General features: G+C 30.4%; 1 protein-coding gene across 1 annotated transcript; it reads left to right on the forward strand.

The window, feature by feature from the left end:
* Positions 1 to 10452: 10452 nt before the first annotated feature.
* LOC118185788 (uncharacterized) lies at positions 10453 to 20162 on the forward strand. The gene is made up of 2 exons (XM_035355695.2): positions 10453 to 10610; positions 19571 to 20162. Exons 1-2 carry the CDS (start codon positions 10596 to 10598, stop codon positions 20063 to 20065), a joined length of 510 nt encoding a protein of 169 aa, XP_035211586.1. The 5' UTR covers positions 10453 to 10595; the 3' UTR covers positions 20066 to 20162.
* Positions 20163 to 21250: the final 1088 nt, after the last annotated feature.

Genomic DNA, 21250 nt, shown 5'->3' on the forward strand with positions numbered 1-21250 from the left:
GAGGTATGGAATATTAAGGCAGATGTCACGTGGCAAGCGCCCGATAGAGGACGAAGCATAGAGGACGAAGAGTAAGAAAGTTCCAAAAGAGCCAAGGAGGTTTTCGACAACACAGCAATAGCCATCCTGGCCGATTAAGACCTGTGAAAATTAATGGAGGTCTTTAACCTCAAATCCAGGAGCGACAAAGCGGCTGGTATCCCCAAATTTCGCAGAAGTTGATCCGCACACGGAAAAAAGCTCAGAAGCGGGAAATTCCAGGCATATGAAAACAGAGCAGAGGCCTTGTCGAAAAGTACAACACACGAGAGCTTAACTGCCCTGGGATAACTTCGTGGACAAGCGAATGAGGATTATTATCGAAACAAAAGATACACGAAATTTATATCAAGTACACAGTTTTAGTTTATATCTAAATACAACAGTTACTGGTTATTTTTCAATTTGCCTCAAGTTAGGGCACTTTAGATTTGTATGCAGCAAGAAGCTTTTAATGTAATTATGCATTTATCTGAAGGATTTTAAGTTCTACTGCAAATATGATATTCTGACGTTAGTCCAAGAGACCGTTTTGAGGAAATTTTGACGTATTTGCAGAGTAGAGGAATAATGACAGTTCCAGCTCGGGAGCTTTAGGGAGCGGGAGTTGAGGGAGCTCCCGAGAACAGGAGGTAGATGCGAGTAGAATAGTTGCTACGTCACAGAAAAAGGACGTGTGCTTAGATTATTTTCTTTTTTTAATTTGGTGATTTAGGCATTTAGTAGTTATATGATAATTTGTAAACTTGCTTATTTATATAGAATTCTTAAAAACGTATATCAAGTAGGTGTTTTAGTGACTGATACAGTTATTATCTTGAAACAGATATTAGCATATAATAAAATGTTTCCTTCACAGTATAACCTCTTCCGAAGATAATTATTTTCTTACTTTTATTTATCCTATGACTGAATATCTGCAAAAATGCTACATGTCATCACAATTTAATAAGAGATTATATTTTACTGATTTATCGGAGGTGATTTCTCTTCGTTAATAAATTTTTAGCCTTTGTGTTTTTTCTTCGTATTCCAACTGTTTTACTACGTATATGATGATTATCTCCTAGTTACCCTGAACGAGGATTATTTTCGAATTTAATGATTGAGTGATTCCTATACACTCAGAATTTTACCTTATTTCTTAAATCTTCTGTTCATAATATCACATATACTTTTCGTAATCTTCATTACATTACTCATTTTTATTCTTAAATTCATTTTACCCAGAGTTTTTTCAGACTTGTTAGGCAATACTTTTAACTTATTCGTTATATTTTATGAGTGTAATTACTAAAACACGCATTTTCGTGTATTATATTATTCAATGTTAGATGTAATTTTTAACTTTTTTCGTTCTTTTCAACGTTAGCGATCTTCAACATATTCTGGATTTTAACTTATTTCATACATTTTCTAATCATATAGATGACTTGTATTTAATTTTAGATGTAACATTTCTAGCTTGTTTTGTACATTTTAACCTTCACACTATTTAATATACTCAAATTTTTAACCAGTTTATATTTTCACACTATATACATGACTTTTACTTGATTTCTCTCATACATTTTAACCTCCATGATTTCCAATATAGTCCTAATTTTAACATAATTCCTGCATTTTCATATCATATACCTGACATTTATTTAATTTTACGTGTAAATTTTAACTTATTTTCTATTTTTTAACGTTTTTAGTTTCCAACATACTCTGAGTTTTAACTAATTTGCTATATTTTCACACTACGTACATGACTTTTACTTCATTTCTCTCATACATTTTAACCTTCATAATTTCCAATATAGTCCGAATTTTAACATAATTGCTATATTTTCACATCATATACCTGATTTTTATTTAGGTTTAGGTATAAATTTTAACTTCTTTTCTATATTTTAACGATTTTAGTTTCCAACATACTCTGAATTTTAACTAATTTGCTATATTTTTACACTATGTACATGACTTTCATTTAATTTATAGCTACTTTCATACGTTTTAAACTTCGATGAATTTTGTTTAATTTTAGATGTAATTTTTAACTTGTTTCGTACATTTTAAACCTTCGTAATTTTTAAAGTACTCTAATTTTGAACTTGCTTATTACATTTTTCTACCATATACCTAACTTATTTAATTCTAGATGTAAATTTTAACTCCTTTTTTGTTTTTTATTGTTTTTAGTTTCCGACATACTAAGAATTTTAACTAATTTCTTATATTTTCACATGACTTTCATTTAATTTGTAACAACTTTCATACGTTTTAACACTTCTAATTTCAAACAGGCTCTTAATTTTAGCTTAATTCCTCTATTTTCTTGCCATGTATATGAGCTTTATTCAATTTTAGATATTATTTTTAACATGTTTCGTACATTTTATACCTTCGTAATTTTTAAAGTACTCTAATTTTGAATTTATTTATTACATTTTCCTACCATACGCATGAACTTTAGTTAATTTTAGATGTAATTTTCATACTTTTCTGGCACTGGGTTTCTTTCTAATTTCCAACATACTCTAAAGTTTAATTCTGTTTTATAATTTTTGATTGTAATTGCGCTTGTGATTTTACTATTTCAGCTAAATTAACACGCTTAAATTTCTTAAAAATAGAGATCGATTTCAATTAAGCATTTTATTTTACAACCTTTAACTGTTATCCATATCCAATTCGTTGAATAGCCCTTACTTAGTCCATATTTTATAGTACTATTTTAATTTGCCAATTCTACAATTTATCATTCTGTAGTACTCTTACCATGACTTATCCTACTACTTTACTTCATTATTAACTTCATTCGCATTTTCAAACTTTAACATTTCCTGCATATTCTGGCATTTTCTTTTAATTCTTAATACCCTTTCTATCTGAATATATGTTTTTAAGCTCTTCAGTGTTACCAATGTTCAGTTTTGAATCTTTATTAAGCTAGTTTGATAGATTCCGAATTTTTAGAATGAAATCTCAACTTTCATCCATAATTTTAGACCCATATTCATTCTTTCATGTACTCATACAAAATTCTTCGTTATTATTTTGAACGCTCAGTACCTTTAAATTCAGTAATTTGTACTAATTGAATGCATTCTACATCACTTTAAATGTCTCGATTATGTAAATTTTCACTTTATTACCTTTCCCTACACTAAGTACGGATATTTCTGCCTTCATGAACGGCTTTCATGTTAAATGGACGAAATTTGACGTTACGTGTGTAAAAGAAATTTCTAAAATAAACATTTCCAGTATTGAATAAGAGAAGAATGACCATCGATTTTACCCGCTGGTTACAATTTCATCTCTTGAAAGTTTGTTTTATTGATATGCATTTATTTCTAACGCATAGTGTTAATACATTTTTTTTAACTTAGCCCAGTTCCAACTTAATTCACTAGACAATTTCATATATAGAATATTTTTCAATTTCTTAGACTAAAATGTTCTTTTCGCAAATGTCAGTTTGCATTAATTTATTTACCAATTTATTTTCTGATGAATGAAATCTTTTGAAGTACTTTACAAAACATATATCATTACCAATATACCTATATTTACAGAAGGAACCAAAGAGTAAGAGACATTTTACCCAAATCTCCACTACAATTTCGAATATTTTAACTTTCATCACAAATCCGGAATTTTTTTTCGTACAATACTCATCATAGCAGTTAAATATTTCTTACTAATACACATTTAATAAGGAATAACTCATTTTCAATAAAAAAATTACACCCAAATAAGTATTACGTTTTCTTATAATTGTACATATATGTTTGCATTACAGGAACTTTCTATGCATTTTCGAGAACTGTAATTTGCTAAATATTACCTTTTTCTGAGTGAAAAACTCCAAAGACCATCTAAATCCTTCATCTTTTCCTGCAGTATTCCCACAGTACACAATAATTATCTTAGAACTATTTTCATAATATTAAGAACTAAATATGAAATAAACATTTTTCACTGTAGAATATTTAAGGTTTTACCCAAATCAGGATATAATCTTTACTGAATTTAAGTTATTTACGCAGAATTCCCAACAAATGTTTAGAAAATGTGCGATAGAAAGCAATATATTTACCTAAAAATGAGTCTTAATACATTTTTATTCGTTCCAGATTTACTATCAGTGGGAAAACCTGAGGTTCACTTTATATACCCTCGTCAGTATACACAGAAAAGTCATGAACCTTTCTGTAGTACAATTAGCCCTTTACATACATTTAATATTAATCTAAATAATTTTAATTAACTTAAGACTTTAATAAACTTTAATATTAATCTAAATAATTTCATTTTCATTAATAAACTTTAATATTAATCTAAATTTTAATTAACTTAAATAATTTTAATTAACTTAACAACTAGGATTTTTAAAAGAAAAGAATATTTGTGCGATGCATTATTAAATTACTCCCACGTGTTGTTAAGGAAAATGAAATTAAATATTCACGTACACACTAAGAAAATTCCACTCGTTAGGAACAGTAAAACCTTACCAATACTTAAACGAAATGTAAAATCGTGTAATGCATTAATATAAAACCTGAGTAACAAATCATTTTTTATAAGCAGTATACGGTAAAAAGAATTTTCTTATAACTTATCAACTTTTAAGAAGTAAGAGTAAGGTTAATGAACCAACTTTTTAGAAATGCTCTTTTATTTTCTAAATATACCCTTTTGTAGTAACAAGAAAATTCAGTGATACCCCTATTTTATTTTTATGTAGCATGCGCATTTCTCCTAACAGATGAAAATCCAGATATCTCACTTTTCCAAAGATTTAGCTTTAGACTTACTTTCATAGGAAAAGGAAAATAATTTTACTTAAAAAACAGGATATCTTCTACTGAAAATCGCGAAATTACTTGAAAAAATCGCGATCACATCTGTATGTAGCACTCAGTGATTTAGTTTCTAACCAAATTTTGATATTGTTTAATCCTGCAAGCAACAATTTTCACCTTCGAGTTAAATTTTATACGACTGCAACAGATTTTTCAATGACTTTCATACTCACATTGTGTAAAAAAACTTCTAATTTTGACTATTTTAATTTATAATATTGAGAAATACGCTGATTAGTTTCAGAAAACGCCATTTCAGAATCATATTTTACCACTCTGAAACTTTTGAATAACACTTTCCACCATAATAACAACCAGATACTTCATCATTTTTAACAAAAACAGGAATTTTTTTTTCTAATTCCTCTTCTAGAAATACTAATAAATTCTGCTATAGAAGGAAGCTTGAATTCCTATTGTAACTCTATACACTATTTGCAAAGAGAAAATACACTCTAGATGATAACATAGCATCATATCACCCATATACTTTTAAAAATTTAGAACAATTTCGGTAAGGCAAATTATCTACAGAGTTTTCAAACACGGATACTTTTCTGAAAGAAACTACCTAACATACCGCTCATTTACTTCTAAACCATTTAAATAAAACCAAACGATTAATAAAATATTTGAATTTTCGATAAAGTTTAGTACATCTATACAGTTATTTAATTCATGAAGTACCAAATTTTGAAAATAATAAGAGTAAAAACATCACTATTTTAGAATTTAGGAAGAGATCTTCAATAATGAGAGTGAACATATATCGAACTTTATGCAAGATTTTTATCGTTTCATATCAAACATTTCACTATTTCGTAGATTCTAAGAACATAGCCCAATCTTTTTCAAAGAATATATATCATTTCACATTAATTAGAGAGTGCCATACGAGTTTAATTGCAGGTGCTTACTGAATGATGGTAAACCTTTCAAAGAAAAAATCAAATATTTTTCATCTTTCATGAAAATTTGTGAATAACAATATTTCATAAGAGCTAGAAGACTTAGTGCAATGAAACGGTATCAAAAATAGAAAACTATTTTCCAAAATATGAATTCCCATTGGAAATTTTAGATATTCTTATGTAAAGTTATCAGGTTCAGTGTTCCGCCTTACTTGCTTTGGGAACATTCCAGAACCTGATAGTGGCGCCCGAACAGGGACTTCTGCCTATGCATTTGAACCAATTAAGCGCTTGGCTCCTCAAAGCGCTGGTAGCTAAGGTGAGTTTCTGGAACTCATGCACGGGGTAGAGCATGAAGTGGTCATCCAATTTTTCCAAAAAACTGGTAACCGGTGAGTTTCCATTAAATGTTGCTTCTGGTTTCATCGCTGCGCGCATGGTCTGGACGATGTAACCAAATCCTTCCAGGGCGGCAGCTGGCATTTCTGGATTCTGAGCCGCTTCTGCAGGCAGCACAGGTTCTTCTTGAAACTCGGCCATGGTTATTCTTCTTCGTCGGGCGCTACTATCAGGTTCAGTGTTCCGCCTTACTTGCTTTGGGAACATTCAAGAACCTGACTCGGAACAGGGAGCTTACTAAAGCTATGTTCAATAAATGTGGGAAGTAGACAAGATACACAGGAAGGGTATACGAAACCCTTTATTTTTCACTCTTTACAATGATTTCCGGACTTTGGAATACAGAGACCAACCACTTGTGGTCTGAACGTAAGAATATAAAAATATTAACTAAACTCTAACTTAACTTTGGAGTAACAAACAAGGGCCTCCGAGAAGATTGGCCGTATATTAACAGTAAGCCGTATGTAGTACAGAGAACTGCTAACACTACAATACGTTTAAAATTATTAAGAGGATTAAACCTCTGGCCTGGAAGGCAACCAGCAACCGAGTAAAACTGCTAAGGCAAGCGGCCTGCTTCTACTAATTCCTTCCTCTCTTGCTTGGCAAAAAGCCACAACTTAAGTACTTGGCGTTCTCCAGACAAATTTGCATAAATAAGTTAAAGCTTTTAATTCTGGCCGGAAGTAGAAAATAAGAAGTGATAGTAAAGATTTAAAATAAAATAAACGTTACTAAAACTTAAGATCCTTACAAAGTTATATCCGAAGTTATATCACTTCAGTCGAACTTGAAGACCAACCAGATTTATTACATGATTTGATACATTTCTCGTATTTTTTCCGAAAATAGAAGTTTATATTTTTCATACGCAAACTATTACAACGAATTACTGACATTTTATTCCCATATTACTTACCATTTTTTACTGCACAAAACTATTGTAAGTTCCATGTTCGAAGCTCAGCATCCATAAATTTCACATAATACTACAGTTATACAGTGCAAATTATAAGAAAAGCTGGATAATCTATATTGCATACAGAACATAGATTACAATACTCAAGGACCTAATTAAAGAATACATTAAACTGTTAAAAAATTAATCACATTTTATATAATTCTATGCATATTTCATATATTAAGCACATTTCACGTTTTTAGAAATGTAGCATTACGTTTTCCAAGACAATGGCCAATACATCCAACTTTATGAAAAGGAATCATCTAAAATAAGAAGGGGTAGTTTTATTATCTTAAATCGATAAACAAATGATTAGGAAAGTGACAGCCTGTTATACTTACCACTACTAGGATATGTACATATCCTTGTTTAACAAGGCCTCACTTCCCTAATCGCTTGTTTACCAGAGAGAGTTTAGTTAGAGAGTTTACCAGTTTAGAGAGTATTTAAGCTGAGGTTTTGGGGTTGTAAGACAGAATGTGTTTCTGCATCTAGAGGCCACGTTACTAGATTTCTCCAGCTCTGATAAGACTGAAATTATTCGGTTTTGTGTTATAGCTACCGACATATTAAATTATTACGCCAGTTGAAATTCCGAGCCAACTTAGTGTTAGATTTAAATTATGTAGTCTTGGGTACTAGATTACATTCACCACGCTCTGTCAACTACAAATACAGTCGCCTACAAAAGATTCATCGTCAAGCAACCTTTAATACAGAAGAAAATACGATTAATGATGCAAAAACTCGAAGCGCTAGGCACTGAACTCCTGCAGTGCGGAACACGGTCCCATCTAGCCATAGTGCTCCTAATCCTTCATGGATATTAATATCTTTATACCAGTTAATGAATGTCAATGCATAACTTTAATGCTCAATCTAATCGAATAGGGAAATGCACATTTTATCTTATGTATATATTAATGTAATGTATGTATGCATGTACTATTATTGTATAATGTACAACGATATATAGTTGTACAATTTTCACTTGTATATGTGTGTAGAATATAGAAAATTTTTATTATTGCAAGCACTAATATATCCAGTGCACCTATTAATATATTGAATGCACCTCTTATGTAACGTATGTTTTAATGTAATGTATGTGTGCCTGTATTATTTATGTATATAGTTATAAGCTGCGTAATGTGCATTGGTACAGCTTTGCAATATGCCTGTAAAGTTTAGCAAATTTTATTATAGTATGTATTAATATATCGAATGTACTATTAAAGTATAATGTATTATGTAATTATATTGATATATCGAATGCACGTTTCATGTTATGTATGTATCAATGTAATGGACGTGTGTGTGTGTGTTATTAATGTATAATGTATATAGCTATAAGTTGCGTAATGCGCATTGGTATTGCTCTCCAAAATGTCTGTAGAGTTTAGGTACTTTTTTTTTTTATTCTATGGCTTAAACCGAGTGCACTATTAATGTATAGGGTATCAATATATCGAATTCACCTTTTATGATATCTGTATATTAATGTATTGTATGCATGTATTATTAATGTATAATATATATAGCTATAGGTATTGTATAATATATTTAGCAATGCGCATTGATACCGCTCTGCAATGTCTGTACAGTTCAGAAAATTTTATTATTATACGTATTAATTTATCGTCCATGAATCGACTATTATAATAGTGCACTGTATAATGTAATACGATGTACTACTATTGTGGTAATTCTACATGGCAACAGCACTTTTTGATGTAAGTATCTTTATATTGTATAATAAGCGCTGTTATTGTAGGAAACCGCAATACCCCTGTTTTCCTCCATCTGCCTCTGTTTGCAATATTCTTTTTCTGGATAGTTGCGGGATTCGGACGATACCCGAATAGTCAGTGAAAGCCGCCCGTGTGTCCGGATCCTGCTCTCACCTGTCACCTGTCACCTGTTACACTACGTTTCATCGCCACAAGTGTTGGCTGATTATGTGAGCACTAGATGTTCATTTTATGTTCAAGTTCTGATTTAAATAAAAAAAAGGAGTTATTTTAATTTTTTCAAGTCTCTGTAGTAATTTTAGGCAGAGCAATAAATAGTTCATTGTACGTCTGTTAAAAGTTTGGATCTAGTTTATACTCCCAAAGAAAGTCAACTCTTTAATTGTTCTGGCGAAACTTTAACAATAGAATCACTTTAACAATAGAATCGTGGCAATCACTTTAACAATAGAATCAAAATATCTGTTTACTTTAAGTTTTTTGCAGGAAAATATCGTGTTTTTTAGTACGTAGTACGAATAGCTTTAGTACGTAGAACATAATATTTAATAAATAAAGGTAACACACAAAACGTTAAAAAAATGCCCTTTTGGACGTAATTTAAAATCTGAAACCTTTCATATTTTTAAAAATTTTTCTTTCTTCTCATTTTACTTTCGTGTGAATATAAAGAAAGAAAAGAAGATGAATCAGCCAGAAGGCACAGTACCGCAATGTATATACAGTATACATACGCATTTAAAGAGACAGAGAGATACCTTGTGTGAAGTTAGAATTTTATCCAAATTTATATTACGGATAAATAGAAATTTGTAGAACAGCAACTTTAAGTAATTCGTCACTTGGAGATAACATGATATTTTAGGTAGCATATCAATTTATGATGAGATTACAGATACAACAATACGATACATTACTGAGCATTTCTTACAACTTTCAAGCTAATCCTCGAAAGAACAATGATACCGAAACTAAATATGTTCAAAATATGTTTTTGAAAAATTTACGCAGTAGAAATTGTACAATTATAGATGATCCAATCTTCTTCTGTTATTGTTAACTCGGATTGCTCACTGACTCTTACTGTTAAGCATACACATTAAAAAAAGGTATAAAAGCTCCTATGCCAAATTCGTGACATCCTTTATCAGATATTGCTCAAAGAGAAGACATCGAAGTTTCCGAAACATCCTTATGTTTCTCACGGTGATTTAATGAAATGCTAACGACATTGTATCAAATAATAAACTAAACATACATGTCTTTTCGGTCCTAAAAAAGAAAATTTTTACCTTATTAATATTTCGTTACGTAATAGCAGTAAGGATGTCACGGTTCTGTTCCTGGACTGACAATCAATCAAAGGTACATACCTATATTGCCCCAACATCTGTACAGGGGAAGGGAAGGGAAAGTGGGATGGTATCACAATAGAAGGACGTATGGGACACTATGTGTTCTTCCTCGTTTTCATCTTTAGCTTAATGAAGAGTGGAGGGAGGGGCGGACATTTTCCATTGTTTACAATGCTGGACCATCGCAAAACCACGTGTTTAATCCTTGACAATGTGTCGTTCAACTATAAAAAGAGTGAAGTGGTTGGATCACTATCAAGTTTGTCATCTGACAAAGTTCTCATTTGAAGCAAAAGATTTGTTTGGAAGAGAAAATGGGTAAACTTACGGTGAGAACTATTTTTTTTTTTTTTTTTCATTCAAAGTTTCTGTAATAAAAGCAAGTGAAGAAATCGAAATTATAACATTTCTTTATTATTTAGAATAGTTTCATTGTAGAGTTTCTATGTTACTGAATATGAAATGTGTTTCTAATTTTCACAGATTTTATGTTTCGCATTTTTAATGAAATGTATATGCAGTTTATACACATCATTGTGAAGATACCACTTCCTTAATTTTTCTAATGAGTGGAAAGTTACTGAAATTTCAGTCTGAAAAGAACTTTTGCAGATATGTAGTATATTTTAATGTTTCTTTATTACCGTGAATTTAAACATCAGAAAAGTAAAATTAATAGTTCTTTTGATTACGTTTTTAATGCAATATATATCTAATAGTGAAATCCGTGGTACATGAAAAATTATTTGAAACAATGAGTTCTTGTTAGTTGAAATACATTCTGAACTTTACTTTTTGCAGTAATATAATTTTCTTCTCGTTCCGAATAACAAAGGGAAATCCGTGATGCTCAGATAACTGATCCTAGAATTTTGAAACTGTTTTCATTTACATATTTAGGCACATGATTCCCTTTTATAACCATTCAGTTAATGCCCAGGAAGTTAGACTCGTTATTTTTTAATCAAGTATTCTAAATGTAAGTCCATATTATGCTTAGTTTCTCTATACATCAGTGTTTTGCAAATAATAGGAAGTTATAAATTTATTTTAAATTATAAATATTCTTTGTAGCCTTAAGGCGAATTTTCTATTCTATTTTATTTACATTTGTGCTAGAATTTCGATTTTTTAGCTTACTTCAATATTTTATATTTTGGGGGAAAATAATTCAGTATGCTTAATTACTGGATAATGTTACTAATAAAAGCCCTTAAAAGAGTAAAAGGAATAAAATAGCTCCTGTTATTTTTTTAATGTTAAGGAGACATTAAAAGCCGTTTGCCGAAATCACTGAACTGCTGCTGAAAGCATATACTACAGTATAACTGCTCTTATGATAACGTATATTAATATGTTTAAATACATTATTAGAAATGATATGTAAATTTTATTTCAAGTGAGAAATTACTTACTGTCTTTTATTTTTTTGTGCTTTTAAACTGTTTATCATGTTATGCATTCGAGAGGAAATTTCAGAATCAAACCCTGTTCATTTAAATGAATAATGAAAGGAAATTGAATTAAAATCCGCTGAAGCATTAACGCTAAATTTTACAAAATTCCTGAGTAACATTAAAAACCCCAACATTTCAGGTATACACTACTAAGGTATGGCGTAAGAAATGTCTTTTCTTAAAAGTATTAGGTGAATAAATTATAAATTAAGTATATTTTAAATTATATCAATTTAATATATTATTAAAAATAAAAGTTATTAATTTACTGATTTAAATCTCTCTATTTACTAAGCAGTTAAAATTTTAATTCGAAAGATAAACCAAAGACCTTAAGGATCATCCAGAAGTAATACTGTGAGAACTGGCCGTTTACTAAAACTTATAAAGGGTAAAGTAAAGTTTTTATGTCTATGGGGAAGCGGCATCATTTACCAGATAGCAGAGATGTTGTAATTTGATGTCGCGTAATAGTTACCTGAATTTGAAACTCCGAAATAATTGTTTTTAATCTTCAAAACCTCTCAGTATTCAAAATCAGTACCAAGGATGAATTAATAAATAATTAATTTTTAATTCAAAATCAGTACTGAGGATGTATTAATAAATAATTACTTTTTAATTCAAAAGTAGCATCTTCTCCAGTTTCTAGTAACTCATTTTTATAGCAATATTACAGATATGGATTCACATGTTAAACAACTAACTTAAACATTCTGTTTTGAAGCTATCCTCAAGAATGTGGTTTAGAGCTTTTTATGTGTTAGAAGTTTCCGATTAGCCAGTTTTATTGGAATTTTACGGAACAGTTTTTCAGTTCTGAAACCTTGAAGAGACTACCCCCAAATAACATAAACATAATTCTGAGCTAAATTACGCAACGTGGACTAAATTACACGAATCTAAAACTCATAATTAATATATGTGCTAATAATAAAGCAATCTTATTATCGTCTTTTAATGGAATCACCCATTTGTAAAAATAAGAAAAATATTATGTTTGCTTTTCTTTCGCATTGCGGAATTTATTAGCTAAAATTGTTTTACATCTACGATATTTTTTACAAGAATCTTGAACAAAAACATAAATGTTTAAAAATGTACTTCTGGTCTATTCTCCTATGTTCATAAGATTAAAGGTTTCTTTTGTGTCTGATTAATATATGGATTCGCCCGTTATGAATACAAAGGAAACCAAAAATAAACGAAGATCATCTAAAAAATTCTAAAATAACTAAAACACTTGAAATTTTATTCTAACGGGGAATAAAATCAGAGGGTAAAAATTTGCCTTTTTTAGTCCAAAAGGGCTGTAGTCTTTTGCGTTGTTACTTTAATATTTGTTTCACTTTTCATTCGAGTCTCTTGCCATTCGAGAAAATTTAAGATATTAATTTAATATGTCTGCTATTTATTAACGAACTATTTAAAAGCAATAGAGGTATATCTTAAGAATATTATTTGTTACATTTTTATTTGATTAATTTAAATAACAATGCATTTAATTCGAAATTTATCTGAGTAAAAACATTAAATATTTTTATAGAATTACATTGCAATTTTTTGTTCACTTTTTAAATACACCAAAGTTCCCATGTTATTCTAAATGCATATTCATCTAATAGCCTATAAAATATTTTACTATTCCACCTGTCCTATATCTAGCAATAATTTCTGCTGATAAATCATATTAAACTTTAAGAAAGACATTTTTGGGCAATTGTTAAACTCTGAAACATTTCAGATTTTTTTAATGTAATTAGCTAGCTTATAAGATATTTTCTCCCTCCTTTCCTCATGCCTTCGTGATGTAAGGGTAGCATATTCGGCGCGTATTCGGGAGGTCCAGGTTTGAATCTCGGATCCCGGCGAGGACATTGTTCGTTTTTCATGCTTCCTACTTCACAAATCCTAATGACTCTACAAGCTTTTGTCTTGTAAAATCTCTTTCATTTTTACTTCTTTTCCAATAACTTCTTCTAAAAAACTGGAGAAGAGGAAATTGTTTTGATTTTTCCGAAACATAACATAGCCTTTTTAAGCTTATTTTTTATTTTGCTTTCAAAGCATTATTTTCAACTGAATCTATGTTGTAAAGCTTACTGTTATTAATTTTTATAGCATTTAACCAATTGATTTTACACATTGTAAGTAATATAAAAGCAACTACCTACTAAAATAATACAACGCATATTTCAATTTATAAATTATCAGGTCTCAAACAGAATTTGCCGTAAATTTTGAGATACTCCCTTATTCAAGTAAGCATTTATAATTGGTTGTAGGTTCTTTGTTTCTTTTATAAAAAATGTGTCCTAAGAAAGGTACATGTAATTGAGGCGTTCCCGGTAAAACAAGCGTTTGTCTCGGTAAATTAATCCAGAAGATTGTATTTTTTATAAAATCTTTCTAGTTGTGAAGGCCAATACAATTACATTATGAATTCCACCATAAATTGTCTAGGAAGACCTATAACTATATTCCAAAGTTTCATGTCGTAGCGGAAGGGCAATTGGATTGTTGATTAACTTTTATTCGAAAGAATAATATTTTCAGTAGAATAAATCGAAAAGAATATAATTATCAAAACGTTTCCCAATGTAATAGTTTAATGGAAACTAGGAGATTTTACTAAAATTCACGATTCATAAACTAGACAATTTTTTAACTTGATTTTAAAATTGATAACCTTAAAGTACTTTAATTATTATTATTGCGGTTTCAAAACAACTATTTAAATCTATACATTTAGAAACGCTTTTTATACGTTATAAACAACCCATTATAGCACAAAAGGTTTGATTTCCGTACGACTGAAATTTCAAAATTTGGGAATTTTGACGTCATTTTCATTTTGCATTAAAGGATCTGCCAATAAATAAATTATAATAATTCCAGGTTGATTTCTTTTCCGTTAAAAGTCATTCAATGATATCCATCGGAATTTACTAGTGCCTTTAATTTGTAATTTTGCGACATTTAATATGTCGTAAGAATATTATTTTAAGTAATTTATAAAATTTAAAGTCTAAAATTTCATTACTAATATTCTCATGAAAGTTTATTACTTCCGAATCATAATCTGGCAATCGTACAAAAAATTAATTAATACACAAATGGTTTTAATTTTTAATTAAGGCAAATAATATTGCTATTTACTCTATCATTGTTTTGTATAACACGAATTCTGATCATATTCTCTAAATCAGATCACCATTTTGAAAAAAATTTGTATATATCAATAATTTTTGCAATAATCTCCATGGAAATGTGCATCACTTAATTTCTTAACATTAAAAGCATTTTGCTAAGGAGAAATTTTATTTTTAGTTGCGTACAAAATGCAAAACATATTCGCTCTTTAATTTGTGCACAGCCTCTGAATATGAACTGCAATAATATTGAATATCTTGTAGTGTTCCAAAATATAAGTATAGAGACAAGAGGAATGAATAAAATTTAGGTTTCATAACTTTTACGAAACTGGTTTCTTTAAATTTAGAAATGTCGAATCATGAACTGTTGCATCATTTAAAACCTTTTTTGTAACTGGAAGTTACAAAAAATGGTTGCGAAAATAAAGACCGGATAAAAACTATTGTGGACATTATGTTTGTGTATATATATGTAAATATAATATTGCATGCTAGAAGATATTTTGCTTATGCGGAGTATTTTACGTTGCAGAAAAATATAAATAAAATGAATGAATAAAGAACACTGATTTTAAATTCTAGTATTTTCAATATTCATAATTTAATTTTAAAGCTGTCACTGAATTGTCTGGAATTTTTAGAACTTATCTTCCACCAAAAGAGAAAAAAAAAAAAAAAAAAAAAGGGGAAGAAAGCATAGAAAATAAGATTAGGTTTATAATATGACATTACTTTCACTATTTCTTCTTTAATGAGTTACGGGTTTTAAAATTACAGCTGTACGCTTTACTGATGAGTCTGCAAATTACCCAAGAATCGTACCTCAGAGAACATCGTCAAATTAGAATTTGAAGATACGTTTTCTAATTCTTACATTTCCTCCCCCCTCCCAGATTTCTTTTGCACTAATTTTAAAAACCTGAGAATCGAGAAGGAAAAATTAGAGAGATTTTTCTGAGAAGAGTGTTTAAAACCAGAATTTAGCAGATTTTAAAAGCATATGCTTTTTATATTCCAAATAAATCATTTGTAATTATTGTTTTATTAGCATTGCTTTTTATTTACACAATGTACTCATCTATTGACTCATTCCTTGTATTTTTCTACCTTACATCAAATGTTGCTAAATCATTGAAAAGATTTAAGGAGAAAATATATGAGAGTGTGAAGTAATTGTCAACATGCGTGTAAATACGGTATTAGAAAACTTAACATTTTAAGAAGAAACTAGTGATTTTTGATGCAGTGAACCTCAGTATTAACACTTGGAGTTAAATAAAACTATTTCATACATGTTAAAAAAGGGAATTCTCGCAATGAAAATGTAATAACATCGAAATGAATTTTTCTTATATTCAAGCTGTAAGGTTGCAGTTGATCTGGAAGCTTAATTTTAGATAGGTTAGCGAGTTATCACTGTCTCTCAAATAGTATGACAAAGGTTTGGAAAGGCTTTAAACAACCTTTTTTCATTTAATCTTGAACTTTTACTATAAAAAGTGCGACTCATTCTGCAGACAAAAAGCATTACTCGTGGTGATGTAAATTAAACAATAACAAATAACTTTAAACGTTGTTAAAGTATTCTAAGACCAAACAGTTATTAAACTAAGCTAGAGGCTGCCTCAATATTTTATTGGCGCTAAGTTTAAAGTATTAGTTGCGAGAGAATGCAGAGCCGAGATAGTTACTTTTAGATAGAGTTAGCAGATTTCCAACAGAGCTATGCGAGTGTCAGAAATTAACATTCAAAAACCCTCAGCTTATGTAAACTAAAAATTAATTTGCATTCCGATGAGAAAAACGGAACGAAAAAGTGATAGTAAAGCTTAAAATCATAATAACTGGTTAATTAACATAACCTACTTTACAAAGTACTTAAAAACGTAAGTGAAGGAAGCACAGGAATGTGAAGGGAGAAGATGCTGGAAGCTATAAAATTTTGACAGATCCATACGTTCGTGATGTGAGGGTTCAAGAGGAATTAGAAAAAAACAAACAAAAAGAAAAATGAAGATTAAGAAGAAATTCGAAAGAAAGCCACGATTGGCACTGTAAAATGTGTAGGCAAGCTGTGAGATTTCATAGGTGAACAAATGAAATTTAAATTTAATGACATGATTGTCTTTCTCAGTGTTTAACACATAGTTTAGCAAAATTGCCAGCATGGCTTTCGAAAAAAAAAAAAAAAAAAAAAAAAAAAAAAAAAAATTCCGAGGCAAAAAATTGCAGATTTATGTACATTTTATTATTATTTGAGTTTAACTCTGTTGTTCAATTAAATCCACACCATGTTTTAAATTTTTACTTATTTAGAATCGCCTTACCTTACTGCACTTTCACTTGGCCAATTCCGAATATGGGTGCTTACGGTTACTCGTGGTTACATATATAAATCACGAATACTCGAGAATTCAACATAAAAATCAGAAGTCGTTTGCAATTTGTAGAGCCGATAATTCTACAGTTATGAGAAATTCAGATTCCATCTGTATAAATAGCAAATGCCTTCTCATTTGTCGGCGTGTATTGCATGCATATTGTGTACGATAAATCAGTATCTTCAGGGCGTTCAAGCACGATCGGCTTGCGCTTCTCATAGTCTGTATGGTAGAATGTCTTTTGCCACAGAGAGACGTTATTTTCTAGGCGCAATGTCAATAATAGTGATTCTCTCTCCACTAGAAGCCCACTAGCGGCCGAGCGGTGAAGTCGCTGAACACTGGTAGTTCGGTCCGAGGTTCGAATCCCGCGAACGGGCATGGCTGCATGGGTGTTTTCGTGGTTTTCCCCATGTGTAACGTGTATACGGGCAAGTTTTCCTTAGAAAGTCCTCCACGAAGGCATCCCTCCCCTTAGGCAGATAGCCCCGAGGCTTTGCCGTAATTAAATAACCTAACCTAACCTAACCTCTCCACTAGAAGGAGATTCTATGTGCTAAGCGTCAGTATCTCAGTCTATGTACTAAAAGTTTAAAGCAGCAGTCAAAGACATTTCTCTAAATAAATTTATCACTTTCAGACGCTGTAAGCAAATTTTCATAGTTTATTACAAATTAAATATTTTTTAAAATTATGTTTATTATAAAACTGCTAAAAATAAAAGTTATTAAGAAGTAATTTAGCACTTTTAAATCACCCACCTTTATTAGCAAATCAACTGAAATTTGAAAGATGAATTAAAGATTTTAAATCTGTTCGAATGGTTAAACCGTAGACGAAAAAGGTAGCGAAAAAGGTAGTGTTTATCTGCAGAAGCTTTTTTTCACCTGCACCTGTAAGGTATTAGAAAATGGTACCAGATATATCTTCAAATATCCATCAGCAAAAGCCTCCACGCTCGTCAGCATCGCAAGAAAACTTTAGGATATTCTTTACTTTACAAAACTTCCCTCATAAATGGGAAAGATCCTAGAAAAAAGCAGCATAATATAATTAATAAGTATATAAATAAGTAAGGTAAAAAAAAATAGGTACAAATTTATATCACTTCGAACGAAGGTTTCTCCATGCTACATGAAATTCTACCTTATACAATATTTTTTCTTTCAGGCATTCCGTCTACGTATTATTCATAAATTGGCATCTATTTTGCAAGTTATTTCTAAGCTCCAGGCAAATAATAAACAGAATATGTCCTCAATAGCATTTGTCGTCACAAATACTAGAGTTACACATATGTAACTTATCTTTTGTCACAAATCTGTACTAGCACTAATGCTTTAGAAGTAATACACTCTATATACAAAACATTGCAGTTGCAAGGCAGTTTGCATTGATCCCACATTAAAGCACTGGTGCTCTGGATTAATTACCGATCTACTTATACATAAAATATAAATTTCATTTCTCAGTTCGCTCATTTATTTGCTGTGTTTTATAATTACAGTATTAATGCGTTATTGAGGCTTTGGAAGAGATTAACTTGATAATTTTTGTCAAATTCTGTCAGAATTTCTATTTAATTACATGAGGAACAGGAAGTTTCTACTCAGTGACAGTCTAATTACTTAGCAATTTCGGAACGAATAACATCAATGTGGTCCCAGGTCCTTCTGTAGAAAACACTATTATTAAAAATAAATTAAATATTAGAGATTTAAATCTTCCTATTCTTAACTTACTCTCACATACTCTTCAAAACAAATATACGAGTATTTCTATCCTTGTTTAAATGATCCTTTTTCTTCTCAAATTATGTCATCAATACTTGAAAATAATAACCATATTCACCACATTATCAAAAATGTATCACTCGAATATATTTTTAAATTATGAAAAATTATAAGAATTTCTGAAAAATAGAAAGATTTTGATGTTCAATCAGGTTAGGAAGGTGGTATTGGGTTTTCAAAGATTATTTATAAGGCCGAAAGAATTTTTGATATAAGTGAAGCATTATGTACCTTATGAGTCACTGTTTGATTGTATTTTTACAATGAAAAGTTAGTAAAATTTTCACAATCTACGTCTTTATATACATTTCAAAGCAGAGGGCTTCTAGTGGTCATATCCTTTTGGACAGATTTCTAACAATATATTGTGAAAAAAGGAAATTTTCGGAATCTTTGTATTGAATGATTTTGACTGTTTTTGAAACTTAGCGTGTTTTGCATTAAATATGGATACCAAAAGTTCATAGATTGCTATTAATTTATTTTCTTCTTTCTTTTCTCAGTTTATTGCGCTAACTGTAGGAGCTTTCTGTCTCATATTGTTACCAAATGTCAAAAGCCAATTTAACGACCACGACCATCGGGGACCACCACCACCCCCGCCTAGAGATGATTTTGGAGGCCCTTCAAGAGTAGAACGCAGCTGGGGAGATAGCGGAGGTTATGATCAAGGAGGAAATGGCCAGTCTGGAACTCGTGGAGGTAGCCAGTCTGGTGGTCGTGGAGGTAGTCAGTCTGGTGGTCGCGGAGGTGGACAAAATGGAGGTCGCGGTAACGATAGTAATGGACGTGGAAGTGGAGAACAAGGTAGAAATGACCAAGGAAGTGGACGTGGAGGACAAGGATTTGGCAATCAAGGAGGAATGGGACAAGGAGGTGGACGTGGAAATCAAGGCCAAAGAGGAGGACGGCAAGGAAGTAACGATCAAGGAGGAATGGGTCAAGGAGATGGATCCCAAAGATCTTGGGGAAATCAAGGAAATGGGAGAGGCATGTGAGAAGACTAAGGTGAAAGCAGTCATTGGACTAAATGGCGAAGTATTTACGGTGACTTCAGATTATTTTTCTACCAATAAAAACAATATTTACTTTTAAGTATTGACTTTTGAATTTTATGAAACACAATTCTACTAGTTTATTGATTTCTATATAAACAAACTATATTCTAACGCTTCCAATACGTGTTAAGTATGTATTTGAAATTCTAATGTAAAAATAAGCTGAAAGCCTAAAGTTAATTATTTATGAAACACTCAGTGCACTGTTCATCATAACGCAGAAAAATAAAATGCTGTGTGATAAAACTTGATAAGAAAGGAACTTTGTATATTTTCTTCACAACAAACTTGGTTTCATAAATCGAACATATTTCATAAATTTATCTCAGTTCAAAACCCATGTTTTCATAAATTTATAAACGGAAATTATACGTAATGTATCATATTTACAAAATAATTAAAACTGAAGTACATAATGACGTAAGTAAAATAAATTCATTTAAAATTATTATTAAACAATATCATTTATTTAACACTAAGAAATATCATGAATTCATCGTGTATTATTAAGATAACAAATACAATATAATTTTGAAACACAATATTGAAATACGATGAATTTTTTCAACAATTAAAGTTCTTGAGTATATAATGGAAACAAGTTTTCTGCATTTTTCTGGAATAGTTCGAGAAGCATAAATTTGTGTAACTGTTAAAATTAAGAAAGGAATACTTCATTTTAGAAATACTAATGTCTAAGTTCACTTTCTCTACATAATTAAAAATTTTAAATGTAAAATTTTATCATTTCATATGGAACAGCATGGTATATTTGTTTCGACTACATTACTTCTTAATAGATGTCAATAATTATTCAGTTCAAATTTCAACTACTAAGCACACTAAGTGAGGAAATCTCGGAGAGAATGTAAAGAAAGGAAACTCTAAACAAAATTGAAATTTCGGCCTTTTCCAAATACAAGAAACAGTTATATGGGTTTATTGATTGAACAATAAAAACAGCTTACTTATTGATATCTGAGTTTGTTAAATATTCAATTCATGAAGACAGATATTCTGGCTGTTGCCAGAATAAAACATTAACAAAACTTTCATTTACTTACCACTTTAGAAAATTATATGATTGGATTCTTATCCGTGAAATCAAAACTGCTCGCTGTCGCT

Source organism: Stegodyphus dumicola, chromosome 7 (assembly GCF_044657685.1).
Source record: "Stegodyphus dumicola isolate Sdum_Otavi_A_Nest chromosome 7, ASM4465768v1".
Taxonomy (NCBI): domain Eukaryota; kingdom Metazoa; phylum Arthropoda; class Arachnida; order Araneae; family Eresidae; genus Stegodyphus; species Stegodyphus dumicola.